Below are 12,713 nucleotides of genomic sequence, written 5' to 3'. Positions count from 1 at the left end.
CAGAACACACAAAAGGTTTTCTAGGAGGAAAAGAAGGGTTAAAAAGCTTACATTAGGCCTTAAATACACAATTAATCAAACTTCACACAAACAAACAGCAATTATTCTAATTAAATTATTTATAAATAGGGATCATGTCAGTTCATATCAGCAATAACAGTCACATCTGTGATACGAGGCTTGTAAAAAGCCTTTTAAAAAGCCCCAGAAATTCTTCCTCAGTCTTTAAACTTGACCAATAAAATTCATTGAGGGTGTGGCCCTGCCAGAACACACCCTGTACATATAATGTCCTATGTTTGAAATAATGCAAAGCGAACTCCTCATACTGTTGAACATTAGTTAGATTGTAATTCAACTGGTTGACTAATGTAGGGTGACCATGTTTTGTTTTTTGGAAAAGCGAGGGTGTCCACTGCAGTTAGGACATTGTGGGCCGGAGGGCTTCAATTAGAGGGCCGTGGCATTGTGTGTGATGGATGGATTTGTAGATTCAGTAAAAAAAAAAGATAACGCTGATGCAATGTCACCGATGTCACCAATATCAACCAATGTGCTCGGAGGAAAGTGTCACGTCAATGCATAGTCCAGCTGAGGCCAGTGCTGGCCAGCACTGCACTGGAAAGATGTGGGGATAAAGTGCCATCTACCAACACTGTACTCACCAGGACACAGCTGTACTCACCAGAACACTGTTGTACTCACCAGGACACGGCTGTACTCACCAGGACACGGCTGTACTCACCAGGACACGGCTGTACTCACCAGGACACTGCTGCACTCACCAGGACACGGCTGTACTCACCAGGACACGGCTGTACTCACCAGGACACGGCTGTACTCACCAGAACACTGTTGTACTCACCAGGACATGGCTGTACTCACCAGGACACGGCTGTACTCACCAGGACACGGCTGTACTCACCAGGACACGGCTGTACTCACCAGGACACGGCTGCAGATCAATAGTTTGGCTTCCACGGCTAACATGGTTCTCTACAGAGCAGCTGATTGTTGCAGTATTGTCTTTATTCAGCAGGAGAGTCCGGTTCCCATCAGTCAGTTGGTGTTCATGTGGGCTTACATTAAGAGTCCAGCTGAAGCTGAGCTGATCTCCATCAGAGGAACAGTACACACTCCTGTCCACACTGGACCAGCAGCTGTATGTGATCTTCACTGAGGACACCTCCGCTGCAGATTATACAGCAACAGCTCAGATTAGATTTCAGTTCAGATTAGATTACAGCTCAGATTAGATTTCAGTTCAGATTAGATTACAGCTCAGATTAGATTACAGTTTAGATTAGATTACAGCTCAGATTAGATTACAGCTCAGATTATATTACAGTTTAGATTAGACTACAGCTCAGATTAGATTACAGTTCAGATTAGATTACAGTTTAGATTAGATTACAGCTCAGATTAGATTACAGTTCAGATTAGATTACAGCTCAGATTAGATCAACAGCTCAGATTAGATTACAGCTCAGATTAGATTACAGTTCAGATTAGATTACAGCTCAGATTAGATCAACAGCTCAGATTAGATTACAGTTCAGATTATATTACAGCTTAGATTACATTACAGCTCAGATTAGATTACAGTTTAGATTAGATTACAGCTCAGATTAGACTAAAGTTCAATCAGTAGATCAGACGGTGTAAATTGTACATTGTGTAGCAGTGTGATGTGATTAGAGGTTGTGTAGACCTACCTTCAATAATCAGCTGGAACTGATATTTGCCTCTGTCTGTCCCTCCTGAATCAAAGGTGTCTAAACTGTAGTTTCCTGAGTGGTTCTTCTCTGCTCTGCTGATGATCATGGTTCTGTTCTCAGTAACAAACTGCCATCTTGGATCTGGATGTTTGTGTCTGATTGTTTGGTTTTTAAATGTGAGAATAGTAGTTTCAGTAGTAGTTCCACTGCGGTTCTTCCTTAATTTTAATTCAGACTCAGAGGGCAGCTGCAGGTACAGTGGACGTCCCAGAGCTCCATAAAACAGACAAGGCTGATTAGATATGCAGTCAGAACCTACTGCAATCAGACCTGCAGAGGAAGAACATCAGGAACATCATCAGTAATCTGATCCAGTGAACGTCACGATTACTGTTTATTCTTCACTGTTTATTAAATATTAAAAGTGACGTGTGTAAAAGTAATGACTCGTTAAATACAGGATGAATGGACCAATAGAAATGCTCCAAAATCAGCGAGAGGAATAAAACCCTTTTACATGGACGTCCCCCCTGTGGAAATCTGAAATATGGCAACACATAGATTTATGCATACAGAACATGTTCCCTTATATCCAACATGTTACAACAAATACGACTGTGTGGACAAAAGTATTGGGACACCTGCTCATTCACTGTTTCTTCTGTTGGAGTAACTGTCTCTACTGTCCAGAGAAGAAGACTTTCTACTAGATTCTGGAGGAGGAGCATTGCTGTGAGGATTTCATTGCATTCAGCGACAGGAAAGAGCGTTAGTGAGGTCAGGATGTTGGAGGATTGATCACCACCCAAACTCATCATCCCCAACTCCCCAAGTCATCCCATCCTAAAGTACTGGATGGAGCTCCTCCACCATTATTCCAGAGAACACAGTTCCTCCACTGCTCCACAGCTCCTCAATGCTGGGGGGCTTTATACCCCTCTAGTCCACGCCTGGCATTATTAGGCAGCATGGAGCCAATAGGGTCATGATGTTGATCTGCTGCAGAGAGTCCTATTCTAATGGCAGTACTTCTCTATAAGTCTCCTATCCTAATAAGGTTAAACACAGATAATACTCACTGTTCTTCCTCTTCCAGATAAGAAGTTTATAATTTTAGCCTAAAACTGCTGCAGTTCTGAATTCATATAAACATAAATATGTAAATATATGCAAATCCTCCTTGATTCCAGCATATGACCATATTTCAGAGTTCCATATGGACCATTAAAAGTTCTTCAGAACGATTAGATGATTGAGCTTCATCTTCTCCACCGTCATTAAAACACACAAACTCTACAGGTGTGAACTGAAGAGCGTTACTGGAGGAAACTCACCCTCAGCAGATCCTGAGAACATCAGCAGAACTCCACAGAGGACCAGCATGTCCATTTAGTCCAGAGAACAGCGGCAGTAACACACAGTCCTTCAGTCCTGCACAGCGTCCACTCTGATGGACCGACAGAATGTGACTCTCATGACAAGAGGAAGTAACCCTACAATTGCCTTAGAGCACACTTCCTGTTTTCAGTCTAGAAGTAACATTCCTGGAAATTGATCTATCGTTTCACTGTACAGCAAAATGTGTCCTCCGCATTTAACCCATCTGGTAGTGAACACACACTCACACACACACACACACACACACACACACACACACACACACACACACACACACACACACACACACACACGTGTTAGGGGCAGTGAGTACACACACACACCCAGAGCAGTGGGCAGCCAACTCCAGCGCCCGGGGAGCAGAGAGGGTAAAGGGCCTTGCTCAAGGGCCCAACAGTGGCAGCTTGCCGAGGCTGGGAACCGAACCCACAACCCTGTTATCGATATCCCGGCGCTCTAACCGCTGAGCCACCACTGCCCCACTGGGTGTGGGGGGTATCTAGATCCCACAAATTCACAATCGACTCCCTTCATCACATGATTAGCACTAGCATGTGCTTCCTCCAACCCAAATAAAGTCTCCCATCCAGCCACATCTTTTCAATCGCAGCGTCACTGGAGCTCAACACGCTGGGAGGAGATCACTGACCGCTAACAGCTGCCAGTCATGGCTGTCTGTGGCATCGCCAGGATGATGGGACTGTAATCGTCCCTCTGTAACGACTTCTGCCACCTCTTAAACACCTTCAGATGTCTGATTACATCACCATGCAGCAGTGGGCGGGGCACAATACCATTACCCAATAACATCATCATACATCATATTTCAATATATCACCCCCCCCCCCTCCTTTGCTCTGATATTTCCACTGGAGGACTGAACCTAGACAGAGATGTTGCTTCAAATTCAGAATGTATCGATATATTAATATGTAAATAAATGTAAATAAATGAGCATATTCAAATATTAATATGATCAACAGTTTTATTAGCATAATTATTATTACAGGGAACCATGCAGAATTTACAATTACATGTTACTACATTACTGAAAGCACATCATTAGCACATGCTAACATGTTAGCACTAGTCGGGGAAGGTGGTCTTTATATTCCTCCTAGTTGAAACACCAGACTTCTGCAGACGTCTCTGGACAGGGCTGGTGTTCTCCTCCTCGTCTTGGTCCAGCTCGGCCTACAGAGCCTCCTCCAGCTCCCGTTTCTTACCTAAGGGCACCAACACATTAGCCGACCCCTGCACTGACAACATCTTCATGGATGGTCTTTTTCTACTGTACATTGGCTAATAGAGACCCCCAGGCTTTACTGTAGGGTCAGGGCCTATTATTTAGCTCTGTTCAATAACTGCCATCACTTCTTTTAGCTGCTCTATCATTTCAGGACCAGGAATTGAGGTGTTGGGTCCTTCGGGGTTCAATTAGCATGACTTGCTAACGAGACTAAACACTGGACAGTCCAGCAAATGTTGACACTTTAAGCTGATATACACTCTCTGGCCACTTTATCAGAAACCCCTTCCCTGCTGGTCTTCAGTTAGAGACCAATGTGTAGCTCATCTGCTGAGGCACAGCTTGTGTCAGTTATCCTCCAGACCTTCATCAGGGGTCAGTTTCTGACCACAGAGCTGCTCTGATCTGGACAGGACTGGTTGGTGGACCCCCTCACAACCCTAGCAGCAACAGCACTGTGCCTGATACACTCACACCAGCACCACACACACACACACTGCTGTGCTGAGGACGGTCCACCACCCATATAGGATCAGGTCACCAGTGGTCCTGTGGTCAGGAGCTGAATGGAGTAGAGGGGCCGGGAAACTGTGCTGATGTAGATGGTTGACAGGTGGGATGTAACTGCACAAGGAAGGTGGAGCTGATACAGGGTTGGGGTTTCCAATAAAGTGGCCAGTGAGTGTCTTTTAAATGGGTGGATGGTCAGAACACACAGGTCTTACCCTCGGCTGCTCTCTGCTTCTTGTAGATTCTGGTGTAGATGTAAAACGCTCCTACCAACAGAGACACCAGGACGATGACCTCAAACAGCCACACGGACACAAACACCCTGAAACCTGAGGAGCGAGGACAGGAACGGAGCATCAGGAACACCACACACACACACACACACACACACACACACACACACACAGGAAGTGATCAGACTGCAGTGTTGTAAAGGAGCTGGGAGCTGATTGGTCAGGGGGGAGAGTCAGACTGGATGATCAGATATTAAACTCTATACTAAACTACATCAATCAGTCCAGAACGTCTGATTATAGAATCTGATACTGAAAATAAAGGAAATTTACTGATCTGATTAATTAGCAGCTCGTCTGATCTAAACCATGGGGCTGGATTATTATTTATACACACACAGAGATCAGATCGGATCAGATCAGACTCAGCATTATGACACTCAGGACCTAAGAGTCCTAAAAGATGCTGCTGTTGCCATTTTCAGTAAGTGAGCCTGCATCTAAGCAAGGCCACAATCCGACCACACGACACTGAGACAGAAGTGTTGTGACATGTCCACTCAGCATGGTCATGTGACCACTAACCACCTCAGTAACTGTCAATCAGCGCTGAAACCCAGAGGTGGTGGTGTTACAGTGGCTGCACGCACAGTTCCAGCAGCTCCGTTAGAGGCTGAGACGCTGCTGTACGGGTCTGCAGTTCAGTCAGAGCATCTGAAGGTCGGAGACTCACGGTCAAAGTACAGGTGTGTGTGAGTGTAAGTCAGTCAGTCACATGACTGAACCCACGTCCGAATGACCATCACGATCCCACCATCAGCACACACTGTGTGTTGCTTTACACTCCTACACAGGAACTGAGCAGCTGCTCTGAAACCTGCAGTAGAAACCAGTGATAAGAGGTAGCTGATTTACCCAGAGTGACCGGCCTACCGTGATCCTGCTGTGTGCACCGGCTCACTGCAGACACTGGTAGCACTGGTGATACCGTTGTTGGTCCTTTAAATAAGAAAAGAAATACGAAATTAAGCTGATGAATTCTTTTCCCATAGAAATGCATTGAAATTTGTTCGTAAACTTTTGACCAAAAATTCCAACTTCTCTACTGGTCACATAGTTTGAGCTACAAACAGCAAATTCATAAACCTTCCGTAATTTTATCCCCAAAGGAATGAATGGTGGTATAGTCAGCCCACATTTTGGCCAAAAGTTTGTGGACACAGCTCTATCAGCCAATTATATTGGATGAGCTTTGGCCCCAAAGATCAAAGAGCCAAATATGACAGCAACATCACAGAATGAACCGCATCGTTTTATGATTTATGGTTTATGAAGCAATACGTCGTACAGTTTTCGTAATATTATCGGAATTTTTTCCCCCATAGGAATTAATGGGGGAATGTTCACAAAGGTCACACTGATAATGTCACTGACCCTCCCACACACCAGCTGAGAGAACGTGCTCAGCCCCCTGCTCTCCAAAGATCTTCAGGACTTTTTATGATTGGAGGAGCTTTTGGACCAACCAAGCTTTGGGTAAACGTTTTTGCACCCTACATTTTGGCCAAAAGTTTGTAGACACAGCTCTATTAGCCAATTATGCTGAATGAGCTTTAGCCCCAAAGATCTTTTGAGCAAATGTTTTGACATCACACATTTTACCCGCACCTTAGCAACCAAAATAACTACCATAGCAACACTATAGCAACCACCTGGGATACCATAACCACCAGTGAAGACCACATTAGCAGGAAATAAAAGTTTAAAAAGGTTATAAACTACATTTCTATTGGAGCTGAAAGCTATTTGGAAAGCTTTGTGTACTAACTATCAACTAACTGCTATATACAGCACAGTATACGCTCATATTATAGATATGAAGTGCTACTGTTATAATGGGGTAATACAGGGTTAAGTACAGTATTACATCTGCTCTAACTCTAACACAAACACATTTCAAATTGCAGTCATATACAATCATTTCTCACCACTATCTACCATCAAAACATGCTGTGTTATTTCACACCTCTATGCAGTAACTGTAAAGCTGAACTGAAACCAACAGTAGAAACGGCCTCTGAGCTCTGAGTTCTGAGAGGAAATTTACCCAGACTGAAAATCCTACCATTATCCCTCGCTAGGTTCACTGTAGACACTGCTGATGCTGCAGATGTTCTGGTGATGGTTGTGCTCTCTTCAAAATATAAAAAACACAATAAAATAAGTGTTTATGTCTTTCATTACTTAAAACCTGAGAATATTTAAATGATCCCAATATTAATCTAAATTTCACGTATGAAGGTGGTGGAGCTGGGCTGATTTTACTGGTTGCTCCACTGATGGTTTGCTGTAAGAGACACTGCTGTTCTCACCAGGACCCTGCTGTACTCACCAGGACACGGCTGTACTCACCAGGACACAGCTGTACTTACCAGGACACAGCTGTACTCACCAGGACACTCCTGCAGATCAATAGTTTGGCTTCCACGGCTAACATGGTTCTCTACAGAGCAGCTGATTGTTCCAGTACTGCCTTTATCCAGCAGGAGAGTCCGGTTCCCATCAGTCAGTCGATGTCCATGTGAGTCTACATTAAGAGTCCAGCTGAAGCTGAGCTGATCTCCATCAGAGGAACAGTACACACTCCTGTCCACACTGGACAAGCAGCTGTATGTGACCTTCACTGAGGACACCTCCGCTGCAGATTATAGATCAACAGCTCAGATTAGATTTCAGTTCAGATTAGATTACAGCTCAGATTAGATTACAGTTCAGATTAGATTACAGTTCAGATTAGATTACAGCTCAGATTAGATTACAGCTCAGATTAGATTACAGTTCAGATTAGATTACAGCTCAGATTAGATTACAGTTCAGATTAGATTACAGTTCAGATTAGATTACAGCTCAGATTAGATTACAGTTTAGATTAGATTACAGTTTAGATTAGATTACAGTTCAGATTAGATTACAGCTCAGATTAGACTAAAGTTCAATCAGTAGATCAGACGGTGTAAATTGTACATTGTGTAGCAGTGTGATGTGATTAGAGGTTGTGTAGACCTACCTTCAATAATCAGCTGGAACTGATATTTGCCTCTGTCTGTCCCTCCTGAATCAAAGGTGTCTAAACTGTAGTTTCCTGAGTGGTTCTTCTCTGCTCTGCTGATGATCATGGTTCTGTTCTCAGTAACAAACTGCCATCTTGGATCTGGATGTTTGTGTCTGATTGTTTGGTTTTTAAATGTGAGAATAGTTTCAGTAGTAGTTCCACTGCGGTTCTTCCTTAATTTTAATTCAGACTCAGAGGGCAGCTGCAGGTACAGTGGACGTCCCAGAGCTCCATAAAACAGACAAGGCTGATTAGATGTGCAGTTAGAATCTACTGTAATCAGACCTGCAGAGGAAGAACATCAGGAACATCATCAGTAATCTGATCCAGTGAACGACACGATTACTGTTCATTCTTCACTGTTTATTAAATATTAAAAGTGACGTGTGTAAAAGTAATGACTCGTTAAATACAGGATGAATGGACCAATAGAAATGCTCCAAAATCAGCGATAGGAATAAAACCCTTTTACATGGACGCCCCCCCTGTGGAAATCTGAAGTATGAAAACATATAGATTTATGCATACGGAACATGTTCCCTTATATCCAACATGTTACAACAAATATGACTGTGTGGACAAAAGTATTGGGACACCTGCTTATTCATTTTTTCTTCTGAAATCAAGGGGATTAAAAGAGCTGATCTTGCTTCTGTTGGAGTAACTGTCTCTACTGTCCAGAGAAGAAGACTTTCTACTAGATTCTGGAAGAAGATCATTGCTTTACTGGAGGAAACTCACCCTCAGCAGATCCTGAGAACATCAGCAGAACTCCACAGAGGACCAGCATGTCCATTTAGTCCAGAGAACAGCGGCAGTAACACACAGTCCTTCAGTCCCACACAGCGTCCACTCTGACTGACGGACAGAATGTGACTCTCGTGACAAGAGGAAGTAACCCTACATTTGCCTTAGAGCCCACTTCCTGTTTTCAGTCTAGATCATGAACAGAACATTAGAAGTAACATTCCTGGACATTTATTTGAGTCAGAACTAAATGAAGAAAAGATCAAAGACTGGATTATTATTATTGAACCCCAATCATCACAGCAGATCATCACTAAAACCTCATATCTCCAACACTGCAGCTTTACAGGAGGAGGAAATGCAATCTGATTTTATTACACGTCATTATGGAGCGGTTCTATTGTTCCGTTCCTCATGAAATTCTGATACAATATAAAGATCACCTGCCAGATTCACATCATAGAGTCACAAAGGAGAAACATAGAGGTACAAGGTGATAAGACATGACAGCAATTATATATTTTTATTTATTTATTTATTTAGTTAGTTAGTTATTTATGGGGGGGGGGGTTATCCAGATCCCACCAATTAACTATCAACTTCCCTTATCACATGATCAATACTAGCATGTGCTTCCTCCAACCCAAATAATCTTCCATCTAAATGTAACGACCTCTGTCACCTCTAAAACATTTCTGAATACATCACCATGCACCAGTGGGCGGGGCCAAATTATATTACCCAATAATATCATGTTTCACCTCCCACCCCCTCTTGGCTCTGTTATTTCCACTGGAGGACTGAACCTCTCTACAGATAGACACAGATGTTGGTGCAAAAGTAAAATGTTTAGATATTTATATGGAAATAAACATAGAAAATTACTGATAAATGTAAAAATGATTTGATTATTATTAATTTTGCATTAAATTCTTTGACTATACACTGAATTATTTGCATGCAGTGTTTTGTGTTTTTGATGGTTTAAATGCAGTAAAGCTACAACAGGCAGCTACACTGGCTTGTAGCTCATTGTTATATTTAGCCCTGGTGTGTTTGTCGTCATTCCTGACATCGATTGTGTTAAAAGATCTATAAGAGTCGTGTGGTTGAACATCTACTGATGAGCTTATGTTGTTCAGAAACTGTGAGCAAGTTTGAGAGAATCAGACTTGAAAATACACCCATCAGCCATAACATTAGCACCGTCTCAACAAATCTGACCATTGGATGCACCCCATGACTCCATGAGACCTCTGAAGGCATCCTGTGGTATCCGATGCCGAGACGTTAGCAGTAGATCCTGTCCTGTAAGTTGCGAGGTCCTGCCTGCCGTTTTGTTCATCACTGTTTGTTTTTTGTCAAAGTATCTCAGAAGTATCTCAAAAAACCTCCCTCACAGCTGGAGGAAGAAACCTTGGGAGGAACCAATACTCACAAATGGGACCCGTCCTTCTATGGTCAGAGATATTCATCAATTATTGATACAAGTCCATCAAACCAGCAAGACTGTTCAACTTCTCAGGTGTGCTGATATCCTCATAATAAAATGCAGCTAATGTAACCATAGTAGAGATGGTAGAAATGGTAGGGATGGTAAGAATAATGAAAGTAGTGGTGATGGACAAATGGTCATAATAGTAACAGCAGCAAATAGAGTCCTTATTAACTTGGGAACCAACACTGTTAAACGTATAAGATCTTAAGGAACTTTTGGAGACTCTTCCATTTGAAACTGTAGAGGAACCTTTTAAGATGCTTTGAGGAACCTTCAAGAAAAGGTTTGTAGAATAACAATGTTCTGTGAAGGTTTCTTAAAGTACCTTTAGAGGTTCCTCCACAGTTTCAAACTGAAGAACCTCCAAAGGTTCCTCAAGGATCTTCTACTTTCAAGTGTAGAACAGATAGCAGTAGCTGGAGGGTGGACAGCTGGTCTGACATGGGCAGCTGGTCTGATGCAGGTAGTCTTCCATCTGCATCAGGCCAGACAGGTGAGCAGTCATTAATTTGGAGAAGGTAAAGAGATATAATTAGTTCTGATTGAAGTTATGGAGAACAGAGAATGTGAATAGTATCAGAGTGTTGTTGTCGCCTCCGAGGAGAGAGCCAGAAGGTAACACAGACATTGGAGAATCCCTGAAACACTGACCATCCCTCTTCTCCACTGTCCATAAACCTAAGTGATCACATGCAAGCTTCAGGACGACCTGCACCAGCATCTCAGTCTAGCACAGTTCCCTACATTTCTATGTATAAACATATTTTCTTGATACAAACATTAAAGAAAAGTGATAAAACGATAAAAAAAGACATTAAATTCATTTAATGTAAAATAACAGGGTGGTAAATAGGCTTGTTAATCAACATCCAAGCATTATTTTACCCCAATCAAAGTCACATATTTACTCTTTATACATCAAACAACAACATAAATACTCAACTAATGCATTCTGTGGCACGTTGTAAAGGTTGAAACATTTGGGAATAGTTACAAAACCATCTGATTACAGTGTTAATAACAAGGCTAGACTTGGCTATTGCCTTCAGTGAAGATAAACACCATGTTTCATTGTAAGGTAAAATTACAGCGTGGTAAATAAGGCTGTAACATTGTGGCTTTCAGTTGTGGAGATTGTGAGAGCCCAGTCCAGACTTTCTTTTAGGCTAGTGAAGGTTGTATTTGTTCTAATGGAGAATCTTGGACTGTGACTTTCCTGATTCTATAAGCTTTTTCATACATAAGTTTCTTGCAGTAAAGTAAAATTAAGCTAAAATTCCAGAGCAGGAACGCAAATGCAGTCAGCTGCAGCCAAATCCATCCTAAACAAATCTCCAGTAGAACTGAACACACGTCCTGACACTGAAGAACTGGCTGTCTGTCGGCTTCTCTACTCCTGGATCCTCTTGGTTGGATTCTCTTCATGATCAAGGTTGGTCTACAGAGCCTCCTTCTCCTCCACCACCTCTGCAACACAAACCACAGTGGAGGTTGATCATCTAACAGCACAGTAGAAGCTCCACAGCTCCATGTTTTACACCAAGACCAGGTTTACTGACTTTCTCCTGACTGTGTTTATTTTAACCCAACTACTCCACTCTGGACCATCAGGACTCCTGTAGGTTCTTTGTGAGAGGTTCAAGGAGATCCAAGCTATAATTCGGTATATAGGAGTATACTTCAGCTGATGGATCAAGACAGTTACCAACAAATGTAGAACCTGAGAAGATCTTGGATGTGAGCATGACTCTCATGTTCTACTGCAGATGTTTTCTGGTGGAGTCTTCAACCTGGAGCAAACACTGAACTCTTACTGTCTGCTGATGTTCTGATGTTCTGCTTGATGCTCCGTTTCCTGATGATTCTGGCATAGATGTGAAAGCCTGCTAACAATGACAGCAGGACGATGATCTCCAAAGCCCAGACCAGAACACATGTATGGTTTTCTAGGAGGAAAAGGGAGTGGGAGAGCTTATATTATATACAGTTAATATATATCACCTTCGCTAGCAACAAATGCCCGCAATGTTTAAAACATGATTAGTCCTGCTACGAGACTGAAATGCTTAGGTGATGGTCATTAGTTAGACTGGGATTTGAAAGGTGGGCTAATGACAGAAGTGTGTGGGCCTGGGCCTATTAGTCCCACATATACTGGCTGATTGGTAGATTGGTAGATCTTCAGATCAGGGGTGAGTACAAGAGGATAGGACGATCAACTCAATGTGATAAAGCCACCAGGACTCAC

The 12,713-nt window shown here is 42.6% G+C and overlaps 2 protein-coding genes across 5 annotated transcripts in view; both read right to left on the bottom strand.

Moving 5' to 3' along the window:
* Positions 1 to 3,118, bottom strand: part of LOC140573855 (natural killer cell receptor 2B4-like) — a 42,813-nt gene extending 39,695 nt beyond the window's left edge. For all 3 annotated transcript variants that reach the window (XM_072693447.1, XM_072693450.1, XM_072693452.1), the window contains exons 1-3: positions 3,053 to 3,118; positions 1,716 to 2,048; positions 946 to 1,191 (exon numbers count right to left, since the gene is read on the bottom strand). In XM_072693447.1, the coding sequence (XP_072549548.1) occupies positions 946 to 1,191; positions 1,716 to 2,048; positions 3,053 to 3,107 (634 nt within the window). In that variant the 5' untranslated portion in view covers positions 3,108 to 3,118. The remainder of the gene's footprint in view (positions 1 to 945; positions 1,192 to 1,715; positions 2,049 to 3,052) is intronic.
* Positions 3,119 to 4,087: 969 nt separating this feature from the next.
* On the bottom strand, positions 4,088 to 9,086 carry LOC140573952 (T-cell surface antigen CD2-like). 2 transcript variants are annotated; one of them, XM_072693593.1, is made up of 7 exons: positions 8,962 to 9,086; positions 8,176 to 8,505; positions 7,561 to 7,806; positions 7,234 to 7,302; positions 6,042 to 6,107; positions 5,091 to 5,204; positions 4,088 to 4,342 (listed from the first exon to the last, which is right to left on the bottom strand). In XM_072693593.1, exons 1-7 carry the CDS (start codon positions 9,014 to 9,016, stop codon positions 4,311 to 4,313), a joined length of 912 nt encoding a protein of 303 aa, XP_072549694.1. In that variant the 5' UTR covers positions 9,017 to 9,086; the 3' UTR covers positions 4,088 to 4,310. The 2 variants fall into 2 exon arrangements, with proteins under 2 accessions (XP_072549694.1, XP_072549695.1); XM_072693594.1 differs by lacking the exon at positions 7,234 to 7,302.
* Positions 9,087 to 12,713: the final 3,627 nt, after the last annotated feature.

Source organism: Salminus brasiliensis, chromosome 12 (genome assembly GCF_030463535.1).
Source record: "Salminus brasiliensis chromosome 12, fSalBra1.hap2, whole genome shotgun sequence".
NCBI lineage: Eukaryota > Metazoa > Chordata > Actinopteri > Characiformes > Bryconidae > Salminus > Salminus brasiliensis.
Note: the sequence above shows the minus strand (reverse complement) of the source record. Positions and strands in the feature narration are given on the sequence as shown.